Source organism: Mercurialis annua, linkage group LG1-X, assembly GCF_937616625.2.
Source record: "Mercurialis annua linkage group LG1-X, ddMerAnnu1.2, whole genome shotgun sequence".
NCBI lineage: Eukaryota > Viridiplantae > Streptophyta > Magnoliopsida > Malpighiales > Euphorbiaceae > Mercurialis > Mercurialis annua.
Genome location: NC_065570.1, coordinates 44659831 through 44685398, shown reverse-complemented (window position 1 = coordinate 44685398; position 25568 = coordinate 44659831). Strand labels below are relative to the sequence as shown.

Here is a 25568-nt window from a genome sequence, read left to right as displayed (position 1 = left end):
ATGAAGAAGATGAAAGAATGGGTAAACTGATTTGGTGGGCTTCATGAATTGGGTTTTATAAATCATCATTTATATTTGAGGAAATTAGGCCCAGCACCACCAAAGGCCTAATTATTCTCACTTTTACAGCCCGGTCCAGTTCATTAGAAATATACGATTCATACCTTCTTCTCTTCTTTTTACCGTTAAACATTTAGAGGATTACAGTTTATATCAAAACTTTAATTTCCTCACTACATTTAAGCATTCATGTCTGCATGTGCGTACCGTTAAGGTGACTTTTTCTTTTTATAGTTTTAATTTTTTTGCATTTTCATGTATTTTGTTAGTTATTTAATAATTATGATATTTTATTTATTTTTGATCTGTGTTTTTATTTTTATTAATGATTATTGTTATGTGTATTTGTTGATTTTAGCAATAATTTTTAAAAATAAAATTTTATTTCAGGATTTAGGAATTTTTAATTTTCATATATCGCAATATTTTTCTGATTTAATTGTTTTGGTTATGATTAATTTTGAATAGCTAATTTTACAATTTATTAACCTATTTTATAGTTTACTTAATGTTAGTTAATGGTTTTCTATTGAGTTTTGTGGTTTTTCTGTGTTTGTATTTGCTATGTTTGGTTTTTCTTATTTTCCAAATTTAAGATAGGTTTACTAACTAGTTTCTTTCAGTCTACTATTTTTTTGTTCTTTTATGTTTTTTGTAATATATTGTATTCTTTTATTTGCATTTGTTCAGGAATGGGATTTTTTCATCAGGCCTGAAGATCATTTTCATTCAAAGGTTTCTCATAATGAGGGTGTCGATGTCATTTCTAATATTAAAAAGAATTTAACCCCTGAAACTTTGGAGAGATTTTCACAAACTTGTTTTGGAAAGTTTTTAAATATGCAAGAATTTTTAATTCAAGCCAATTGATCCACTGTTTGCTTCTTAGAGAGGTAAAACAGCCTGTGTTTTATGAGTTATGGATCAAAGTTTCTGGTCAGTTGTTAAAATTTTCTATTGATGAATTTGCTTTAATAACTGGACTGAAATGTGTTGGTAGTGTTGATCTCAAGTTGTACAAAAATGAGACTTCTGATTTTAAAACTAACTGTTTTGGAAATATAAAGAAAGTTTCAAAAAAGTTTTTGGAATATAGTTTTCTTTCGAAGCGTTGGAGTAACGAGGAAGAGGCTTTTCAAATGGCTGTCTTGTATTTCATTGAAATATTTTTATATAATAACAAAAGTGAGTCAAATGTTCGTGATGCACATTTTAACCTTGTTTGTAGTGGTGACTTTGAAAATTTCCCATGGGGAAAAGATTTGTTTCATGCTACTTTGGAGTTTTTAAAAAGTAAACTCAGTTTATGGAAAAACTGTGATTTTTTAAAGAAAAAATCGAGATCTTCTGATACCCGACCTTCAAGCCGATATGACGGATTCCCTTTGGCCTTCCAAACTTGGTTTTTCGAGTGTTGCCCTGCTCTCGAAGGTGGAATAGCTTCTTGTTGTGGAACTGAAATTCCTCGCATTTTGCGTTGGAAGGTTACAACTCTTCAGAGTTGGTCTTATTTGTGCCGAAACCTCTTTGATCAATCTGCTGAACAGGTTTATATTTTATATACTTTAATTAAATTATATAGAGTTTGTTTATAAACCCTGGTTTTATATATTTATGTTAATAAACACTCATACACTGTTGGAACACTGTTGGAACACTATTGGTAAACTATTTAATAGAATTTGTTTAATAGTATGTATATTATCACGTAGCTGAGTTTATTTAACTGTTTTTTTTATGTTGTTTGTCTTTTTTTGTTCAGTTAAAATTATGCAATATTACACCAACCGTTGAGGAGAGGACGTTGTTGAACTTAGAGGGGCTGTTTTTAAAAGGAAAGCGTAAAGTCGAAATGGAGCTAGAGGATAGTGAAGGAGTTAATTTTAAAACCAAAATTAATAAATTGGTTTTGAATCAGTCGAAGATGTTCAATGAGTTTGCTGCTATCAAGACATTCATAGAGACTGAATTCTTTGATGTCAAGAATCAATTGGTTGAATTGAAAAGTATAATCACTGCGGCTGCTCGTCGAGATACTGTCGAGGTAAACATTTAGTAATCCTTTGTTTTATAGTTAGTAAACTTTTTATGTAATTCATTATTTACCTTGTTATATTTTGTTTTTGATCTTTTGTGTAGGTGGATGCTCGTGGTCTTGTTTCTTCTTCAGAAGAAACTGTTAGTGAACATTCGATGAGAGTGAATCAAGAAAGCATTGATAACAAGGGTGATGAGAATGAGCAGAATAAGAAAGTGGAAAGTAATGCGAACGATCCTACTGACATACCGAAAAGCGATGACGTCGGTGATTCTAAGGTTCATATGAATGACCATACTGATGACAGCGATGATAGCGGCAGTGAGGATAAGGTTGATCCGAATGAGACTCGCGATAGAGAGGAAAGTGATGATAGCAAAAATAGTGATGATGACATGACAGATGATAAGAGTGAAAGAGATGACAGAGCAGGTGATATAAAAAAGGATGATGAGAGAAGGGATGGCTCAAGCTATGGGAATGCAGTTGACGAGAGGTTCAATTATGCGTACAAAGATCGTGAGGATGGTGAAAGTTCTGAAAAGAAAGTTGATGAGGGTAATGATGTATCAAAAGAGAATGAAAAAGTTAGACAACGTAGCAAAAAGGTAATTTTTTCTAGGTATTTTTTATTAAATTATTTACTGGCATTATATGGTTATTAACTTCTTCTTTTTTTTATGTAAGGCTGATTCTGTTGATAGTCGTCCTACTTTCAATCTTCTAGAATCAAGTACTCAAGGGACTCCTAGTACATTTGATTCAGTTGAAATAATGGGTCTTACCAAAGCTGTTGATCTTGCTGAAATAGAAGCCGGTCTTGTTTCTAATGTAATTATTTTTATTTTCCTGTTTCAATAATTTTTTTTTTATTTAATGGTGTACTTATGGTTTACTAATAGTTTGCTAATTGAATTTTTTTTAAGGTTAATGCCGTTGATTCTTTTTTTGAAAAGAAAGTTGATGAGGGGATTAATGTGATGCAAAAGGGTGAAAATGATATCAAAGATAGCGAAAAGGTAGAATTGATTACCCTTACACTTTTTAATTAATTAACTTGTGCTTTTGTCATTCTTATTAAATTTTTTTTATTTAAGGTTGATTTAGTTGATAGTCGTCCTACTCTCAATACTTTTGAAGCAAGTACACAAGGGACTTCTAGTACATTTGACTCAGTTGAAATACGTGCTATCGATAAAGCTGAAAGAGACGCTATCAATAAAGCTCAAATAGACGCTGTTGATAAAGCTGAAAGAGACGCTGGTCTTCTTGGCAAGGTAATTTGTTTATTACTTTTATTCTGATTTAAAGTAAGTTTTTTGACAAATTACTAACAGTATACCAATAGTTTACCAATATACATTTTATTTGTTTTTTGACTGTTATTAATATATAGTTTTTATTTAGAAGGTTTATGAAGTTGATGAGGGATTAGAGGATGAATCTATATTTGATGAAGCTTGTCTCAATGATCTTGCTTATGTTTGTGATCGTATTGAAAAACAAGCTGCTGATCGTATTGAACAACAAGCTGCTGATCAAGTTGCAAAAGAAGCTTCCGCTGGTCAAGTTGCAAAAGAAGCTTCCGCTGGTCAAGTTGCAAAAGAAGCTTCTGAGGTATTTATTAAAATTTAATAGTGAATAATAATTTATTGTTGTTTTTTTATAAATTAATTTTTTTTAAATAGTTGCAGAAGGCGTCTTTGAAAGAAATTACTGTGTATCGAGGCAGTCCATCAGAGGTAGTATTTCAATTATATTTACTGTTTTTTTGTTATAGTAAGTAGGTTCTAAATAGTTACTAATAGTCTACTAATTAGTTTTTACAGTTATTTTTGTGATTTTATTTGATATAATAATAATAATGGCAGCAAATTTCAAAGATTGCCTCTGAGTTCAAAATTCCTTATGCAAAGCCACTAGCATTTATCAAGGCTAAAGAGAACGTAAAATGTGTGAAGAAACTGAATCCTCTTGACGACAATGTTGATGGAGATATCCAATGTGCAGAACTACAAGATTTTGTTGATTGGATTCAGTGTGGCCTGAGGCCTGATCTTAAGTACGTTTTTCTATTTTTAAGTTTTATTATTTTAATGCATTATAAATATATTTTAACTGTTTTTTGTTTTGATATTTGTAGGAAAAAGTTTTATCTAGATAATGACAACATGATTCGACCAAGAATGGATTTTGGAGTGGAACATATTTGGAAAAAATCATGGTTTTATGCGATTAAGTGTAGTGGTCAATTTTTAACGTCATCTGTAAGTATTTTTTACTTGTTTTATTATTGTGTTTAAGTACTACATTTGGTTTTAATTTCCATTTAACTTTTATTTACAGCATATCAATGTGGTTATGTATTACATCCGCAAGAAAGCCAAGTATAAGCTGTTAGATGGTTTGCGAATTACCACAACTGACTGTCTGTTTGACGATAGAATGTGTGCAACGTATGTGGCATATACAAAAAAGAAGAAGCATGATGTATCTACTGTCAGTGAGCGTGGTACTGTAGCTGATTTTATTCGTGGAGATAAGGTTCTTTACAATACTCATTGGAAGGACGTGGATGAGGTTCTTTTTCCCATACACGTGAACAGTCAGAAACATTGGATTTTGGGACGTTTGGTCTTTAAAGAGAGATGCATATATGTCTATAATTCCATGCAATCAGCTTTGTCGAGGGCTCTTGGAATCGAAGCAGCCACGAAATATTCAGTTCTCATTCCTCTGTTTTTAACTCGTATGAATATTTATCAAATGAGGAGCGACATTGATTTCAACTCTCCTGCTTATCAGAATAAGGATTTTTGTGATCCTTTCAATATTGTATTTGTTTCCAGCCTTCCAGAGCAACAAGAAACGTAAGTATTTATATATTTATAGTTTTATATACATCTGCGTTTTTGTGCATTAAATAGGTCATTTGTTGATTATTAATTAAGTCTTTTTTTAAACAGTGATTGTGGAGTGTTCACTCTCGCGTTTGCAGAGCATTTGATTCATAATAAACCTATTCCGTTGACTCTGGATATTAATCGCTATCGGATGCGTCTCTCATATCTGTTGTACCGATATGGCATGATGAAGAATGCAGAAAATATTGTTAGTGATGAAGAGATTGAATCGAAGAAGAACGATGAAAAAGCAACAAAAAAAGGGAAGAAAAAGGTGTCAGATTAGTAAATGTTTAGTATAGTATGGATTTTTAATGGTATGTTTGAATCAGTAAAAGTTTAGTATAGCATGGATTTTAGTTAAACTAGTGTTTTTGGATTATTATGTGTTTTTTTTTTGTATATAGGTTTTTTAAACCTATGAATGCTTTTACTTTAAACTAATGTTGTTCTAAATTTTTCTCTCTTTTAGCAACCATTTAGTTTTCTTTTAGAAAACAATATGTGATATTTAATTTTTGCCTTTTCTTATATGTTTCGATTATTTTATGTTTTTTTTTCTATATAGATTTTCTAAAATTATGAATGCTTTTTTACTTTAACTAATGTTTTTTCAAATGTTTTTTAAAATTTTAGAAACTTGTTAGTTAACTCTTAGAAGACTGTATATAATTTTAAATTTTAGAAACTTGTTATTTTAGTTTTATCTCTTTTATGATGGAAAGATCAAAATAGTGTTAAAAGAGTATAAATTTTTGTTAGTTAACACTTAGTAAACAGTCAGTTACCATTTAACTTTTTTGTATATAATATTCACTCTTTTAGTAATATGTTAGTTAACCCTTAACTCACTGATATATATATATATATATATATATATATATATATATAACACTATAGATAATAGTTAGTTAACCTTTAATAAACTGTTAGTTATCATATATATATATATATATATATATATATATATATATATATATATATATATATATATAGATAGATAGATAGATAGATAATAGTTAGTTAAGTTTTAGTAAACTAACTATTATATTCACTCTTTTAGTAATATGTTAGTTAACCCTTAACTCACTGAAATATATATATATATATATAAAACACTATCGATAATAGTTAGTTAACCTTTAATAAATTGTTAGTTACCATATATATATATATATATATATATATATATATATATATATATATATATATATATATATATATATATATATATATATATATATATATATAAACTATAGATAATAGTTAGTTAACGTTTAGTAAACTGTTAGTGACCATTTATATATACATGCAAATTGTTAAAGAGTATAAAAATTAATAAAAGAACATTACTTAGTATATTTTTAAAATACTTAGTAAATTAGTATTCAGATGCAAAATCAGTTTTTTATTAGTAAACATATGTAACTTGTTCACAAACAAACAATAATAGTGTCTAAAAAATTTCAATGATGTTTTATTACAAATCAATTACTGAAAAATAACATTCTACTTTGGTAGATTTCGACATGTCTTTCGGTTATGTCCTCTTTGATCACATCTTCCACACTTACTTGGATTAATTGTCTCCGCTGGTCCATTTATTCTTCTTTTTTTTGGTCTTCCAGCTGGTATCTTTCCTATTGGTGGAAGTATTTCAATCCTTTCAATTTCAGTAGGTATATCCCAATTGTTTTGACTTGGCATTGGATACACAACTCCATCATACATTGCAAGCAGATTCTCTTTGGTGAAGAATTTAGAGCAGTATTGATAAGGATCTAGGTGTAGTGAGGATAATATTGCAAGTGTATGTGGACATGGCATCTCATCAATTTGAAATCTGCCACATGTACAGTTCTTTTCTCTCAGTTTCACTATAAATGTCTTTTCACCATCTTGCACATCATGCACATTAGTAACTGATGTTGAAGCCTGTGTTATAAAAAAACATGTTATAACTTAATTATAGAATACATTAGAAATTATAAATAGAACACTGTCAGTAAAAGAGTGAAAAATAATAAAACATTTAGTCCTCTAATTAGTATCTAACAGTTTACTAAAAGAGTGAAAACAGATAATAACAGCATTAATAGGTTTAGAAAACATATATACAAAAAAATAAAACATAAAACACAATAATTAAAAACATAGAAGCAAAGATAAAAAAGTCAAAGATATATATATATATATATAGTCTATTAAGGTTTAACTAACATATTGCTAAAAGAGTGAAAAAATGTACCTTCATTCTCAAAGAAATTGCATAGTTATCTCTGAGATCATTTTCTGCTTTGCTTGTCAACTTAGTCATTGTACAGATTGCGGCATTTCTATTCGTGTAAGTCCATTTTTGCGTCAAGAATCTCAAATATTCAAGAAGTGTTGCTACTGGTAACTCCCTAGCTGCTTTGATAGCTGCATTCATAGATTCGGCTATATTTGAAGTCATTGTTGAGAACCTATTGTCTTTGCAATGTGATCTTGCCCATTTTTTGACCCCAATTTTTTCCAGATAGGGTCGAATTGCAACATTTATAGCATCTAGTTGTCCCATGAAATAGTCAAAAGACTGAACTGAGTAAGACTTTGCAGCTCCATAGAAACACTCTCTCAACGCTTTTGCATTTGTTTTCTTTCCGAACTTTAGTTTAACATTGTTTAGTAAATGGTATGCACAAATTCCATGACTTGCTTCTGGAAAATGTTTTTGACTGCCTCAAATATGCTATCGTGCCTATTTGATACTATACACAATCCAGCCCTCCGACCAAAAGTTTCCAGTAATTTTGCAAAAAAGTATTCCCAAGAAGCATGATTTTCAGAATCAACAACAGCAAATGCTAGTGGAAAAATCTTACCATTCCCATCTTGGGTGGATGCTGTCAATAGCATTCCACGATAGGTTGATTTTAAAAATGTCGCATCGACTACAATCACTGGCCTACAGTACTTCCAACCTTTTATGGATGCATCGAGAGCCATAAAAACATATTCAAATTTTCCATCGGTTGTCTGTATATCTACTACTGACCCCGGATTAGTTTGTAAAAGCATGTGTTGAAATTTTGGCAAAATAGAATATGAGTCACATGGATTACCTCTAATCTGATCTAGCGCCTTTCCTTTTGATCTACATGCCCTATTGTAACTCAAAATCACCCCAAAATCTTTTTGTATGTCTGCAATTATGTCTGATGGGGTATAAATTGTTTTAACATCCAAAAACTTTGTTTTTATATATTCCCCAATTATTGATGATGTAGCTTGCCGTTTGTCTTCCATTCTAATTTCTGGTGGACAGATGTGGATGTTATTCACTCTTCTAACAACAAACATACTTGTCTTTCCATCTCTTGAGGCTCTTACAGTCCACTTGCAATTGTCGTCTAAGCAATTGACTATATATTCCTTCGGGCATGATTTACTCACTTTATATTGAAAGTGGTTAGCAATTGTGTAAAAACAAAAACTAGTTATCATGATCTTTTTATCCTTAAAGATCTGCCCGACATATATATCCTTTATACTAGGTTCAGTGACCATTGAGATGTCTTCTGGTGTTCTCTCAACTTTTTCTTCTTCTTTGCTATTCTGTTCTCCCAAAATTTCAGCATATTTGACAATATCCATTGTTGTTTCACTGGAGATCATATTTTCTGACTGTCCTTCAATCATTGTGGCAGAATTGAAGCTTTCAGGTTCCGGTGATTGCCACTGTTCTTCGCATACTTTGTTAGTAACACACAAAGGAAATTTGGTTACTCGCATTTCCTTTTTTTTTAGTTCAATGTAGAATTGTAGGCTGTCATTGTCTTCAACTTCTAAAATCTGGTAGCTGTCTTCTAAGCGATATTTCATTTCCAGCTCTGTTTCCCAGTGGTTTACCTTCAGTATTCCAGCTATCATTTCCTTCAGTTTTTGAAAGTTTATGTCTTTCTTTATTATTATTCCTTTCACCTTATAGTTGGAGTAATTTAAATCTTTATCCCATACTCCATTGTAGTATACAAGACCTTGAAGTGTTGCTTTTGCTGCATCATATTTATATAAAATCAATAAACTTATAAAAATAGCATTAGTTATCTAAAAATAAAATAAACACTTAATTTATTATAAAACTATTAAACTGTTGAAATCCAGTGGTAATCTATGAGTTTACTAACTGTTTACTAGCACTTAATTTATTATAAAAGTTCTCGTAATCTATAAACAGAATACCTAAACTAAGAAATGTACATTAAAATAAATGAAAAATACAGTGATAATTATAATTGTTGAAAACTTATAAAAAAATATTGTAAGTTTAATTTTTCTAAATTCTCAAAAGCTGAAATTCACTCATGCACATACACGTTATCACTCAGTACACATACACATTGTAACATATTCAAACGCATAGAACACTTTTAGTAAACTAACAATACTAAAAGTGTTTAACTGATTATTAAACAATTTACATAACTTAACTTAACTCATAATACATAACTTAACTCATAATTTTAACAATTTACACAGCTTTCAGCTAAATAAACACATCTAAATATTTTGAGAATCATTGAAAACCTAAATTTAGTTTGATTTGAGCTGTTTAACTGATTATTATCTGTTTTTAGTTAAATTTGTATGATATTTCAGCTCGTTTAAAAATCACGATTAAGATTGAAAGTTAGCACAAATGTGATTGATCAAACTCACCGAAATCGTTTGGTAAACACATGTCGTCGTGATTCATCGCTTTTTCTCCAATTTTTTGATTGATTATCCTTCTTCTGTTGAACTGTGATTGATCGCGATGATCAATTTTGTAATTGATCGTGTTCTAATCAGTGATTAATCGAAGCTCTGTTTTGAATTTTGAGAGAATTTGTTGTTTGAGTTTAACAGAATCTCTTAACTTTTTGAATGATTGATTTTGCATGGGTTTTGTTTCCTATTTATATTGAATCGTATATATGCGAAAGAGGAAACATAGTTTTGCTAGATTTTAAAGTCAACCTGTAAATTTCTATAAGTCCTGGTCAAATTGTATTTGTGAGATTCTTTTCCTATTTTATATATATTTGTCTAAAAATCCCTTTATATTTTTTTTAATTGGCTAAAAATCCATTAAAGCTCACAAACTATACCCACTAACTTAAATATCCCTAATAATATATCCAATTAATACACTTTAGTCCTATTTAATTATTTTATCAATTTTAAATTCAATACTATAACTTCAATAAATTTAATAAATTATCCGAATAATGATTATTATTATTATTTTAATCCAAATTTATATTTAAACTTCATAATATCGCTTACGAATATCACGATGCGTGGCAAAACCGACAATTAAAATACGGGGTATTACAGATGGTCATCATCTTAGTTGTGTGTTTTCTGAGATTGTTAGGGTTTGTGTTTACAGTTTTTTTTAATAGTCATCTGTTGGCTATTCTTTCTCTGGTAGTGGCTACGTAAAGTCTAATAAACATCCGGATATGATTTATTATCAGAAAATTAGCTCGATGCTTCACGTTGAAAAAAACGAAAATATTCGAGAAGGAGAAAATTGTTTTGCCGGTGATGGAAGCACTGGTTTCCGAGATTCTTTTATAGTATTTAGTTATTTTGTCAAAAATAAATATAACATTCCGAGAGGTAGAACTTGAATACAAAATCTCGATCAAGCTCAACTTGATTTCAATAAAAAAAAAACAATCTCGATCAAATCGAAATATTTATAGAAATAAAATAAAATTGTCTAAATAATTTATTTTATCTAATATTATGCTTCTAATTACAAATTGTGATATACTCAAACAAATATAAATGCATTGATAAATATAAAACTTACCCTAAATCCTAATACCCTAAACTCCAAAACCCAAAACCCTAAACTTTAAAATTCTAAATTTAAATAAATATAAAAACATGTATAATTTAATTCATTATGAATTTAATTTTTTAATTTTCTCACCATTTTTGAATTATTTCTTTCTGTTTCTAACGTTTTCATATTAAAACTAATATAATCAATTGAAAAATTTAATAATGTAAAATATTTAATATTTGATAACAAAGACCTTAATTATTAATTAAGGTAAAAATGAAAAGGTTGTAATTAAATCAAATGCATTAATTGGCTAATTGACTTATTTGTAATTAGCTAATAGTAGCAAGTTGCCATTTTTAATACAAAATTAATTATTAAGTATATCATTTTTTATATATTAGTTTTAAATTTATATTTATGTTTTTGGACACAAAATGGCCCGAAATGTTCACGGAAAAACAATATGATGAGTTATCTTCTGTGATTATCCTTGATCTTTAGGGATGACTAGTTTATCCGGATATGATTTATTATCGGAAAATTAGCCCGATGCTTCACGCTGGAAAAAACGACTTGGTTTTTTTCGTTCGGAGACTACAACTTGCCGTCTCAACGGAGCTCCCGTGCCCCATCAGGATTTGGTAAATATTGCCACATAGAACAACTATGTAAGCAAATAGGCTTGCCCCTATGTATTTGTGTAGTATAGATTCTTGGCCAGTAAACCCATGTACGAATTAGCACCATTTTCCAGATGCCAAAGCTTTATCAGAGAAAACCCATTATTTTCTTGATTCAGCCGTAGATGTTTGTCGTCTCCCAAAACTTGATTTCATAGCTTTAAAAGCTATGGAGTTGGGAGATCTGATTTGCACAGAGATCTGTGAGTAATCTTCAAACCAAGATTGAAACTTTATTCCAGATCTATGAAATGTATCCCATATGTGGTCGAGAGTTCGATTCCTACAGACGGCTCCAGTGATAACTTGTCAAGTTACCGGAGGAGATCTTGGGCTTCAGGATTCTTCAAAGCTTACTCGAAAACATAAAAGAACGGTCAAAAGGAACGTCGGAGGTGGGTCTTCAACGTTCACTCCGACACTCAAATCAGTCTTTGTGTAGGAGAAAGAATAGAGAAGAGAAAAGGAAAAGAGTGTCAAAAGAGTATTATCCTAAACTTACCTATCTTATGAGTATTAATAGGAAGTATTGTCACAAGTGTTGGTAGGGGACAAAGTTAACTGACTTACCGTTTTTCTGTAGTCGGATACGCCGACTTAGTGTTAGGGAATGTTTATGTCAAAATATTAGTATATGCTCGGTATGCCGAGATTGGTTATATTCGATTAAATACTTACCTCGTTGTGATTTGTTATTGGCGATCTATGATCCGGGTTGTGGGGTTATGCTCGGTAATTCTGGTTTGCTAGACATTTGACCATTGGACTTGCTATTATTTACTATTGGGCTTTGGGATTAGAGCTTAGACTTGGAAATATTACCCTATTTTTAGCCTTTTACAAGTGTACCATCTATATTATTATCAATGCTCTCCAATGTCTTAAATGTGCTCAAATCTGCAACTCCTTCAAGATTCAAGCACATAACTTTACTCACAGGTACAAAACATTATATGGGTCCGATATTCGATCCTGAATTCGAAAACCAGCTCGTTCATCAGGATCCTCTGTTCGTAAAGGATTTGCCTAGGCTTCTCCGAATTTTTATTACGCCCTCGGAGATCTAATAGCATCATATTTACCTTCGATTATATATTCTGTTCATCGATCCTCGATAATAATGAGCGCATCTTCCAGGAGTTTGAATAATACATTGCTAGCCCTATCTGTGTATGCAACAATTTGCAAATACAAAAAGTTGCCTTTTAAGTATCCTGGCAGCAAATACACATGGGAGCATTTCTGCGATATGTCGGATGCAGGATTACTAGCCGAGCAACAAATATGGGCGGCGATCACGGATAAAGCGAAGAACCAAGCTTTTAATTGCACGAATGGTGATTTTTTTACTTGGGAGAGCTTGTGGAAGGTGTTGAGTGAGATCTTTGATGTTGAGTTTGTGGAGTTTGATGAGAATGGTAATGAGTTTGATTGGGCTGAAATGATGAGGGATAATGGAAATGTGTGGGGCGAGATTGTTGAGAAATATGGACTATTTGAGACTAAGATTGAAGATATTGCTTGCACTAATGCGCTTAATGTTGTGTTGAACTTTAGGTTTCAACATGTTTGTAGCATGAATAAGAGTCGAGAATTAGGGTTTCTAGGATTTGCTGATACATTCAAGAGTATTCGAGTGTGGGTGGAGAGATTGAGGGACATGAAAATCATACCATCAACAAGTTTTATTAATTAATGGGTGATTTCTATGCTTTGATCGTATGCAGACAATTATAATTTAATAAACGATTTAATAAAGGATGTACTTGAATTTCTGGTTGTTTCTGCAAACTCTTTTTTTTTTGGCTAATCCTCTGAAAAATCCCACTTTTCAGCTCCAATTCATTTGCATCCAACCATACAAAATTACCAATTGTATACAAATCTTCATTTTTTGGTTTCAATTACACCCTTAAATATCAAATTGATCTATTTTTACTTGAAAAAAGTTCAAATTAATACTTTATATTTTAGCATATAGGGTTTAATGTTATATTTAGAACAAAAAACCTTTCTTTCCGAAATTTATAAAACTTAATAATAATTTTTATATAATAAAAATAAATATTATTATTTTATAAATTCACATTTGACTTAATTAGACCTCGCCACCTATTGGGTAATTTATAATTAAATTAATTAAATTTAAATGTATGTTTTAATATATCGTTTATAAATAATTAAAAAATATTAATTTAATTAACTAAATAATTAAAAATAATCCTCCACTTATGTATTTCAATCCACCGTTGTCGGTCCGCCACGTTCATCCTCCAAGTAGTGAGATATGGTTCAATTGAAGACCCGAGGGACGATATAATTTTAGTCTCAAATAGTCCATATTTCTCAACAATTAACTAAATAATTAAAAATAATACCTCTTTGTTTTCCATGGGAGGAAAACGAGGCAGTGAGATATGGTTCAATCGAAAACCAGAGGGACGATATAATTTTAAAAAGAAATTAATTAAAAATGAAATAAAAATTTAATTAAATTAATTTAAAATTCAATTTACGGAATACATGCGGTAAGGTCCAAAGATGGAGAAAATGAATTTTTATAACATAATAATTTATATTATTAATTTTTGAAATTTCAAGAAGATGGTTTTTTATTTTAATTATAATATTGAGTACTGTCTAGAATATTTGTTAAAATGTGAAGTATTGAAAAAGATCAATTTGATGTTTGAAGGTGTAATTAAAAGCAAAATATGTGGATTTTTTAATTTTTTTAACGTGCAATTAAAACAGAATGTGAGGATTTGAGTAAAATTGGTGATTTCACAAAATCAGGGTGTAAATAAATTAGGATTAAAAGGTGGAGTTTGATAACAAAGACCTTAATTATTAATTAAGGTAAAAATGGAAAATTTGTAATTAAATCAAATGCATTAATTGGTTAATTGACTTATTTGTAATTAGCTAATAGTAGCAAGTTGCCATTTTTAATACAAAATTAATTATTAAGTATAATATTATTTTTTATATATTAGTTTTAAATTTATATCTATATTTTTGGACACAAAATGTTCCGAAATGTTTACGGAAAAACAATATGATGAGTTATCTTCTGTGATTATCCTTGATCTTCAGGGATGACTAGTTTATCCGTATCGGAAAATTAGCCCGATGCTTCACGCTGGAAAAAACAAAAAATGTTCGAGAAGGAGAAAATTGTTTTGCCGGTGATGGAAGCACCGAGATTCTTTTACAGTATTTAGTTATTTTGTCAAAAATAAATATGAGTTTCATTAATAAATTCTAATATACTTATTTAGTTATCTTATTTAACAAAAAATATAAAAATTAAAATACATAAAAAATAATTTAAACTTTTTTATTAAAAATTTATGAAAATTAGTTTAATTAAATATATGTATTAATAAGTTTTATAAAAATAGAACAACAAAAAAAAATTCAAGTTGAAAAATGTGCTATATTTATATACTATAACGAAGAGCGGAATCAAAATTTTGATTATACTAATATTTATATAATTGGAATAAAATTATTGAAACAATGTGGCTATATTTGTTATTAAACAAATTGAAAAAGAAAGTAAAGAGTAAAAAATAACAACATAATTCAAAAATAATTAAGAGCAATTAATAAGTAAAAAGAGCAATTAAAAAGCAACTAAAGAAGAGCAACCAAAAAGCAACTTAATTTTTTTTTCTTAAAAAGCAACTTAATATCAATCAATGAACTACCAAAAAAGTAGTGTTGAGCAACTAAATAGCAAAAAATAAACAACTAAAAAATAATCAAAATTGAAATAAAAAAGTAAAATTAGATAACAAATTATAAAAAAATTAAATACATAAAATTAAGGGTCTAAATTCAAAAGATATGTGTATAATTTAGACAATTTAAATTTATCGAGGATGAATTTATTTTAATATTTCTCATGTAAATAGGAAATAATTAAATAATAGATAAATAACAATATAAAAATTGAAATTATTAAATAAAAATAAGAAACATGGATCAAAAAAAGTAATTTAAATAATAACGAAAATCAAAGAATTATAACATAAACAAAAAAGGATAAAAAAGGTAATTAATTATATAAACATTTGCAATAATATAAAAAATAAAAGAAAAATATTAAAGTTTAAACAGATAAGTCAATAAATAAAATAAAAAGCAAAAACTAAAATATAATTTTTTTTTCAAGATTTGGCGCACAGCAAGTAATTACCTCATATAAGTATTACCTGACCCAACACGTTTGAAACCTAATTGAAAAACTGTCGAGAAAACCTAACAGAAAAGAGTATCATCGCTTTCGCTTGTCTGTCTACGATGTTTAGTCGCGCTGACCGTGGTCTTCTCTCATCTAATCCATCACCGTCGTTCCAGCAAAGTCGGGGAGGCAGAGGTGGAGGTGGCAGGGGCAGAGGTGGAGGTGGCAGGGGAGGAGGTCGATGTGGCAGAGGAGGAGGTGATAGGAGTTCGAGGCGAGAAAGTTATGTACGTAATAGTATTACCCGGGGAGCAAAACCACCTTCACCGGCATCAACGGAGGAGCCTAAAACAGTTGCGGTAATACTTTCTGCTAGAGTATCTTATTGTGATTTTCACATCTGGGTTTACGCTATTGAGTTAGATGGAGGTAATACTGATAGTAAATTGCAACCCTTTATTTGCCTTGGTCCTGGTGATGGATTGCCAACAATGATGTCTTTTATCATCCTAGACTCTGTGTTGTTTATGTTTGGAGGATTGTTTACAAACACAGTTAAACATGTAATTGATTGGCAAACACTCATGTATACTTATCCTCTCACACGCCCTTTTACCCCTAACTCTTTCAACAAGGAGCTTTTGAAGCAGGGGCCGGATATGAAGGCTCCCAAGGCGGCACCTATGTCTATAGCTGTGTGTGGAAAAATTCTCGTTTATTCTGACTGTCTTTCCGATGATCGCAAGCCTAATTTTGAACTCTACGACCCTACCACTTGTTCATGGTCTCAACTTCCCGAGCCTTTGAAATCTTATGCTAGTTATCCCCCCCGAATCATAGGAGTTGATGGCGTTTGTCTTCGGGATTCTACTCTCTATGTTCTAATCTCTTCTTCTTTCTATGCCTTTGATTTCCATCCATCTTCATCCTGCAACACATGGGAACGTGCCTTTTTTGCCGATCCACATCCATACCCAAGAATGGTAGGAATATCCGTTGATAATTATTTTCTGTCTCCATTTTATGGATTTGACTTGACCATTCCAAATGGAATGCTCCATAAGTTTCCTGTGCTACATGGTGATGAACCTCGAGATTTGTTGGCGCTCGTTCGTGGGAATTTAGATATAATATATTTGGGTAAAGTGACACTTGGAGATTTCAGAATGTGTTCCGTTAGAGCCGGCTTCAGGGAAGATTCTTTTGGAAAGGATGCGGAGCTTCCATATCTTCTATTGGACGTGTTTCGTTGTTTTACATCTCAGTCTAGACAATTAAAGATAATTAGGGAGAAACAATTTACTTTTTTATTATCAAACATTCTGTGCGATAGCCTTGATTTTGCTGTTGCGTTCGCCCTTTAAAGTTTTACATCCGTAGCTCATTAGCAACCCATTATGTAGTCTCTTTATGGACAATATTTTTAGGATTTTTGAACTTAATGATGCTTTTGTATGGTTGATAATAGGGAGATTACTTCGTGTAGGGTGTAACCGGTTTTCTAATGAAGGAATATACTGATCGTTATGCTTTTTTGATGCATCGCTTATGTTACATTGTTATGCTTATTAAAATAATGTCATTTTTTCTTATGTGAATGAAGCAATGAATGAGAACAAGTCAGATGGTATCTTTTGGCATGCTGGTTTGTGTTTCTTATGACCGGTTTATCAATAAACCCTCGTTTGGATCAAGGCAGTCGTTTTTGTTGAAGAGTTCATATTGTATAAATAGATAATGTATTCGCATTTACGAGATGTTGTAATGACTTGTTTCTGTAATGCCCCTCTTAAGCTTCAACCTGCTGGATTGTGTCACATTTTAATGTGCTTTTGCAACTGGTTATTTTATTTTATCTGCCTTATGAGAAGTGAGCAAAATTTTGATAGTGTTAGGGAAATTACGAATCAAAGTTTTGTTTGCCATTATCTCAAAAGACGGTCTTGAAACAACCAAGAACATCACCAACAACCTCAGGTATGGTTGATTATCATAGTCCTGATCATGAACAACAAATGAAAGTCCTGCGGCCTGGCCAGTCTATTGGAAGGTAAGTTCCTATCCTTATTTTTCCACTAATAATTTTTACACCTCCTAGCTTTTGTGTCATGGGATGCAACCTTAGACCCTGCATCATATTTTAAAGTTGGTCAGGTCTATGAATTTGGTTTATAATGAATGGCAATTATTTTATATTTTTGAACTTGAAGAAATAATCATAGACAAAGGATTTGACAAGTCCTGGCATGTGAAAGCTGTATATTATATTTCGATTGCTTTGTTTCTATTGGCAATCCAATTTCTGTGCTTTTTTCTGTAGCCATTTAAATTCAGTGTTGTATGCATTAGAATATCATTGTAATTTCTACAACTTATAATGTCTCTTCATTATTCTGGTCTTTGGACTCTGTTATTTCTCAGTCCTTTCTGCCAAGTAATCCCAAAAATGGTAGCCCTAACTCTTTTTGTGTCTTTCCCTGTTTTGCTCCAAATTCAAGCATCCTACTGGGTGCTCATCTCAGTTTTGTACACCCTTATTCCATAATCATGGTAGTTGCCCAACTGGTGAAGAATTAGTAAACAGTTTTTTATTTAATCCGGGTGACATTTCCTTCTTGATGAGTCAACTAATTTGGCAGCTGCACAAAAACCAGATTAAAGAATTTTATGCTAATAAGATTTGTGGAGTTCCGTTTTTCCTTAAACAGAGTGAGAAAGTAAGATTGATCTAACCCATTTTATTCAAAACTCTTAACTTCAGGATTTTTAAGGGGGTCTTCTCTCCCTTTGCCTTTCTTTTTCTATGGTAATAATCATATCACTGCTGTTCCCATTTTGCTTATATTTCTAGCTTCGCTTTTCTTTTTATTGATACTGAACATTAATTTTATTTTGTTTTTATGGTTAGGCGATAGTCCGCAAAAATGACGATAATGAAGAGCCCTCGTATGAATCTACTGCAAACAACGATAATGAGGAGCCCACGTATAATTTTGTCGCTGTGTTGATGTTTTTTGAACGCTGTGGTTTTTATATTTCAATTGCATGGATTTTAATTTATCTGTTTTCGTTCTTCGATTGCTCCAGACTATATAGCCTTTCCGCTCACTGCAGTAGCGCTAATGCTGGTGCCGCATCCTTCATGCCACAAATTAACCCAGTTCAAGTTGGCAACCAAGGAATTTAGAAGTTGACTTTTACTTAATAAAGTTTTTTTCTCCTCCAGTTTCAGTCTTGAAACAACTGAGACACCACCAACAACCTCGGGTCTGGTTAATTATCAGAATCCTGATCGCGAACAACTAATGACACTCCTGCGATCTGGCCAGTCTGTCGAGGAGCAATTTCCTGTTGGTATTTTTCCACTAATAATTTTAGAATTTGTTACCATTTTTTGTGTTGATATGCCTCTGGACTGTTTTAAGGTCTGCATCTTTTTCTTTGTGCTCATTAGAGTTTGGATGTCTTTCTTCTCGACACCTCGAAAGTATGCACTTTGGTCTCTTGATGACCTGTCGATTGATTCATGCATCAAGATTCAGCTGTCACAAGCTTGGATTCTTATCCTTCTCACCGAACATTGATTCTTGTTATGATGATCTATGATTGTTTTTTTGGACTTTGATTCTTTTAAGCCTCCCCTCACTATAAATATAATTTGACAGTTTATTACTTACTAGCTTTTAGAACAACTTGTAATGATTTTGGTTAAAAAATGTGTATTACACTATACTTGCATGAATTTAATTTTTTTTTCTAATACTTCCCGCTAATGTTAATCGATTTTCAAATTGAGCATACCATTAAGATTTATGATATCACGCCGTGGCAGTTCAATAATATATGGCAGCTGTAACTTTTTGTTTTCAGAATTTAGATTGGCTGCGGTCATGACTGTATTTGCTTCATTCCTATACTGACATTTTCTTCTACGCTTAACAGGTGATTCGGATCATTGATTCCTAAATTCTTAATTGCAGAACTACATAGCATAATATCACTAGTCTTTGTTATTTTTGTTGGGCGGTCTTGACTGCTGTTTAATTACCTCTGCTATCAATATATTTATAAAAGTTGCAACTGTGCTATTGATATATGATTGACTATGATATCAAACAATCTGTATATAGTATAAAAGATAATCCAGAATCATTGTGCACTGAACAGTTCAAAGAGCATTGCTTGTTCCTCTTGGAGGAGGAAAAAGTTGCCACGCTGGGTGTTAGTAATTTTAGGCCTCAATTGACGAGCTATGTGAAAAAAAAAAAATCAAGCTGCAAATTCACTGCATTTGTTTTTATCAAATTGATATAAATTTGATATATGCTTTTTGCCCATGTTTTTGTTTTGAAAGTTCTCTATCTTTTTAAGGTTTTCAGTGCTTCAAAGGACATGTTTATGCTTCATATTAGTTGATTTCTTTTTATCAAGAACCAGTTGCTCTTGACCGATAGGGAGCACCAATATTACAGTCATGTCTTGAAATAAAAAATCTGAACTAAAGCAGACACAAGTGAAGAAAAATACTAATGGATAGAGAATGGTGTTCGAAGCCAAGCAAAGGAGGCGTGCCTCTGCACCAAACGAGGCAATTGACGGTAGAGAGCTCTAAAGATTCATATTTCATGCAAAAACACCTGGGCAGGTATATTCTTGAGATTGTTATTAGTATAGTTAGGGTGTTTATTAATTGAATAGCTTGTTGATGAACTTCTTGTTGGAACTTTTGACTTAAATTTGTTATGAGTGTAAAATATATCTGAAATTGCACAACAATGAAAGAAATTATTTGGCGCATGTGCAAGGGAAGCATCACAACACCAATTTGGCTATGAGGCTGTATGAGGCTAAGAGGGCCGTATAAGCGCAAAGTTAACACTCACAAGACTGGTACTAAACTCGTTCTCTTTTACATTATTTTATATGCATGTATGTTGTTCTATGTATCCAGTTTGTTTTTTTCTTGGCTGACATAATAATCTTTGTTAATTTTGAAGCTGATAACATTTATATATTTGTTTGATGCTAATCGCTATTTGCATTGTTGAAAATAGATTTTTGGAATGGTGGAGTTACCTTAGGGTGTTGATATGGCTGTTAGAGGTAGAAATATGTGATTTTTAATTATTTCAGTTAAGGTTATCTTTTTAGTTAATAAAGTTAAAAGCTGGGGGTCACCAAGATATGGAACATTACAAAGATAATGATGCGAGGAAAAGTTTATTTTCCAAATGATGTTTCTACACCGTGTATCTTTGAATTTAATGAGAATAAAGATGTGATTTTGTTCCTAAAGAAGAAATTATTGAGCCTAAACTCTACGGGTCACTGCTAAAGGATGTTTGAAATTTCTAACTCTTTGTATTGATATTGTAAGTAGGGATCGACACTTGGAAAGATAATAGTAGCTATTTTGCATCTCATTTACTTTTTTATTTTTCTTTTCATTTTAATTTTGTCATTTGAAACTTGCAAACTGACATCTCTACTTGCCATCTATAGCTGGTTGGAATGTAATTGGGGATTTCCATCTCTAGCCATAGGGCTATATTGGATTGGTTGGGCACTTAATTTGCTTTTCTTTATTAAATTGGTGATTTTGTTATTTTAGTTTTTTGAACTGGTGGTATAATAATCTTTGCAGGTTTAGGAGATTCTGAATAGTTTTCATGGATATCAGTTGACACATACTGGTCTACATCGTTTCATGGACATTAAAGAAGTAATACCTAACAATTCGAAGCTTGTAGTTTGAAATTTTTTAACAGAAAATTAATCTAAAGAAACTCACGGAAGCTGATGGGGTGGCTGCATTATTTCATTGGATGGAGGTGTACCTTAGATCCTGCATCATATTTTAAAGCTAGTCAGTTATATGAATTTGGTTTATAATGAGGGGCAGTCATCTCTATCCTGTAGCCATTTAAATTCAATGTTGTAGCATTAGTTGATTTCCCTTGAGCTCCCTGTTTGTTCACTGTAAATGAGATTTTGAGGTGATATTTGTGGTCGCAGATTGTGGAGGCAAAGATAATGGTATGGAGAGGAGAAAGACAACCAAATGGTTAAGTCTCTACTTTACTAGATTACAGGTCGTTGATAGCGTCAAAGAAGAAATAGTTTAAAATTGGAATCATGTTGGTTGTTGTATTTTGCATGAATAGTCTTTTTAATATCCGCACCTAACTGAATGGTTTGTCGCCTTAGAGAGAATCATTGTTGCAGTATTGATATAACCTTCTAGAGAAGGTTTAATCGAAGAGAAGACTTATGAGGTTGATAACGATTAATGCTTTAGTTCCGAGAATGTTCATTATGAAAAACATCACAAGACAAGAATGATGAAGACAAACTGTAACAACGTTCATTATAAGTAGATCTCCCTTATTGGGAGGCTTGAAAGCCATGAGAGAATCTGTAACAACGTTCACAGTGGTGGCTATTTGAAGTAACCCTGAGAACGAGAGCCCCTGGCGCTATCTTCGTGGTCTCTACAAAGGTGAGAGAGTCTTGGATTAGCGACCCTCAAGTCTCATTTGTATGTCTGAAAGTTTTGAGTGCTAAAATTAACCATGTATTTGCTTTGTGTATGGCTGTATGAGCTGATCCCTCAGTGTACAAGAATTAGATGTAAATTTCTAATTTCCTTGGAACCCGTAATTCGAATATATTCATTCAGGAGGATGAATTTCCAGCTATCCTTTTTGCTTATACAATAAATGATTGATCGCTTTAACTTTCATATTTGTCTTAAGATGATTTCTTAAATCAACATGACTTACAAGGCTTGACATGTTTGCTGATGAGAATGCTTGTGGTGGCGCAAACTGCAATAGAATCACACCATTTAGATTTTGATTCAGATTTTATTTGAAACCATATTTAGTCAGCAATTGGGAACAATCATGATATTGCTATCTATAAATTTTATTTTAACTTTCAAGTTGTGTTAATTAACATTTTTTTCTAACTTCCTGTATAAATTAAATATTCCATTTTTGCATATTTTAATTTGGATATACACAAAACTAGTTTATATAAAAAAAATTATTAATACATGGATTAATCAAAATTTGAGTATTTGGATATACATAATACTCCCTCCGTCCCAATAAAGTTGTCCACTTTGCCTTTATCACACAGTTTAAGAAAAGCAATTGTTGTTTATTGGTTTTATAAAATTTTACTTACTTTTCTTGTCATATCCCTATTTAATATAGGGTCCACTTGCAATTTACTTTTAATTTATTTATTAGTGCATTTTAAATAGGGATAATAAAGAAAAATTGAGTATAAAAATTTGTTATTTTTTGAAAGTGGACAAGAGTTTTTGGACAAAAAATTTTCTCAAAGTGGACAACTCTATTAGGACAGAGGGAGTATACTATATACAAAATGTTATTTTCATACTAAATAGATAAATTTTAGGATTAACCCATTTTAAGGTCCCTCAACTTTATAATTTTTGTTTAACTGGTCCCTAAACTTTCATTTGGGCTTATCTGATCCTTTAACTGTATTTTTTTTGTTTATTGGGGGAATTCAGGGATTAATAAATCTCCAGAACCAAACCAAAAGTCAGGGATATTGAAAATTGGATCTCCGGATCCGTACCAATAGCCGGTTCGGTTCGGTTTGGAGATTTTATTTTTTGGTACGGTTCTGTACGGGAATTCGGTTCTAATGGTTCGGTGTGGTTCGGTATAGATATCACTAGAACCACAGATTTTATTTAAAATACGATCTCTATTATATTATAATATATTATTTTGACTTTTAAAATTAATTAGCTATTCATTCATTTTTTTTATATATTTTCAAATATCACAATAAATAACCATTAATAAAATAAAAGGGCACAACATGTATATTATCGTTCGATTTAATATTAAATTTTCTATTATTTTGATAAGAGTACTTTTATCTATTCTCAGATCTAAACTATATTATTTTTGTTAAAACTATGTAATTTGGTCAATAATAGAAAAAAATAAATATGTAAATTATTCATATATAATTTTAATAATTATTAAATATTTGACAAATTCATATAATTTTATAAAACAATTTTAATGTTTAGTAATTTAAAGTTATAAGTTCGGTATTTCAGTTCGGTACTGTTCAATTCGGTTCTCGGTGCGGTTATTTATAAAAGATCTAGAACCGTACAAATACATTTTTTGGTACGGTTCGGTTCGGATAAAGTCAATGGTTAACGAATATTTTTTGGTCCTGAATATTTTCGGTTCGGTTTTCGGTACGGTTTTGGAAATATCCAGGATCCGTGTACACCCCTAATTTGTATCCATTTATACCAGAAATTAGGAAATAATTATGTATATCTTTTTTTTAATGATGTACATCATTTGAAAGCTATTGAAAAGTATTAGCATCGGTTCTCGCCCTAGGGATGTAGAGGTCGAAGTCTTAACAAATGCACTTTTAGAATCTCAGTTGTGATTGTTCTCGGTTTCGTTGCTATTGTTTCAGTGTTGTATCTGTCAAACGTTTTTGTTGAATTTGAATAATTGATGTTGATTATATTGTTTTTGGATTATCTTTCTATACATTGTTTAAGTGATTGCTTAATTAGTGTTTAAGATTTAAGGTTATAGTTAAGTGATGTGAGTTTGTGTTTTTTTTTGTTAAGAAACTATGAGAAATTGATGATTACGGCCAGTGGCGGAGCCACAAGTAGCACAAGAGGGGCATTTGTGTTAGTGATATGCACTAGGTCAATCATGTTTTACCATGTTTTGACTTTATCATTTTGTTATTTATTGATTGGCAGTTTTATCATTTTATATTAATGATTAAAGACTTGAATGGTTAATTCTTTCTAAGGTCATCAAGTATGTGACTTGATAGTAGAACCCTTAGGTTTAATAAAAGAATTATATACCATATATCCCTAGTCTTAATAGAACATTGAGACTAGTATGATGTTAACTGATGATTATATTTTACTAATCATGTATATGAGATATTAAGTCAAATCATAGGTGCTATTTGAGAAATAAGGCACTGGATGACCCACTGTGAGAATACTACATAGATCACTGTCATAAGTAATTCTCATTACAATTCTATTAGTATAATCCTTTGACCTTGAAATCATCATGGACTTCTATATAGCTATTTCATGTTTTGATACAGTCTTACATTATCTTTAACAGGATAATGGAATAAATTGTCATTGGATATGAAAGTAACTATGTGAGAAATGTGAGTGACTGAGAAGGAATTTGTCCCTCATTTATTTGAGTAAGATATCTATGGGCCCCTTGAAGAAGATAGACTGAAGGAAATGCATGGCCATGCTAATGGATAAGGAGTTATCATTTTCAGTCTGCTTAGAGTCAAGAAACTAATGATTGAATATTATAAGGATGACAGGACTATGCCTTATATTCAACCTGGATATCGAGTGACAAAGGGATTAAAATATTATTGTAAATAGTTAAATCGGATTATCGATATTCGTATAATTTGGGTAGTCATAATGTCTTACTAGAGGCCACTTATGACTTGTGGGCTGAAATAGGGATTTCGAGCCTGGTGTCAACGTTATATGAACCTACAGGATCGCACACTAAGAACAGGCCCAAAACAGTTATGGGTTGTACAAGCCCAATGTGATTAAGTGATTAATTATATATATATATATAATTCGTAATATATATATTAATAAATATATATATTAATTCGAAATTTAAGGATAAGTGTTTTTCTTAATTTATTATTTTTTGGAAGATAATAAATATAGTAATTAATATATATGGATGATTATCAAAAGGGAGTTTTTGATAAACATAAACTTGTAAAATTGCAATGAGATTGAAATTCGAATTTGTCTCAAACCCTAGTGTTGTTA

General features: G+C 31.1%; 4 protein-coding genes, 1 long non-coding RNA gene and 1 pseudogene across 7 annotated transcripts; 5 read left to right on the top strand and 1 right to left on the bottom strand.

Annotated features, from left to right (window-relative positions):
- On the top strand, window positions 1-2243 carry LOC130015064 (uncharacterized). The gene is made up of 5 exons (XM_056104543.1): window positions 1-21; window positions 751-890; window positions 950-1607; window positions 1823-2066; window positions 2200-2243. Exons 1-5 carry the CDS (start codon window positions 1-3, stop codon window positions 2241-2243), a joined length of 1107 nt encoding a protein of 368 aa, XP_055960518.1.
- On the top strand, window positions 2096-4740 carry LOC126670944 (protein IFH1-like). The gene is made up of 10 exons (XM_056104541.1): window positions 2096-2706; window positions 2786-2929; window positions 3025-3117; window positions 3196-3375; window positions 3509-3715; window positions 3787-3840; window positions 3970-4160; window positions 4242-4365; window positions 4445-4642; window positions 4705-4740. Exons 1-10 carry the CDS (start codon window positions 2254-2256, stop codon window positions 4738-4740), a joined length of 1680 nt encoding a protein of 559 aa, XP_055960516.1. The 5' UTR covers window positions 2096-2253.
- LOC126665057 (uncharacterized) lies at window positions 4662-5382 on the top strand. The gene is made up of 2 exons (XM_050357740.2): window positions 4662-4968; window positions 5065-5382. Exons 1-2 carry the CDS (start codon window positions 4769-4771, stop codon window positions 5285-5287), a joined length of 423 nt encoding a protein of 140 aa, XP_050213697.1. The 5' UTR covers window positions 4662-4768; the 3' UTR covers window positions 5288-5382.
- Window positions 5383-6510: 1128 nt separating this feature from the next.
- Window positions 6511-9384, bottom strand: LOC126670928 (uncharacterized). The gene is made up of 4 exons (XM_050364631.1): window positions 9381-9384; window positions 7696-9038; window positions 7250-7648; window positions 6511-6936 (listed from the first exon to the last, which is right to left on the bottom strand). Exons 1-4 carry the CDS (start codon window positions 9382-9384, stop codon window positions 6511-6513), a joined length of 2172 nt encoding a protein of 723 aa, XP_050220588.1.
- A 2987-nt stretch (window positions 9385-12371) lies between these two features.
- On the top strand, window positions 12372-13201 carry LOC126670912 ((S)-8-oxocitronellyl enol synthase CYC2-like; annotated as a pseudogene).
- Window positions 13202-18434: 5233 nt separating this feature from the next.
- Window positions 18435-22392, top strand: LOC126664457 (uncharacterized). Of its 3 annotated transcripts, none has more exons than XR_008791041.1 (4): window positions 18435-18500; window positions 18603-20339; window positions 20505-20584; window positions 21339-22392. It is a non-coding gene; the product is annotated as an uncharacterized LOC126664457 (long non-coding RNA). The 3 variants fall into 3 exon arrangements; XR_008791040.1 differs by having other exon boundaries at window positions 20500-20584; XR_008791039.1 differs by having other exon boundaries at window positions 18603-20584; window positions 21339-21525; window positions 21710-22392.
- The last annotated feature ends 3176 nt before the right edge of the window (window positions 22393-25568 follow it).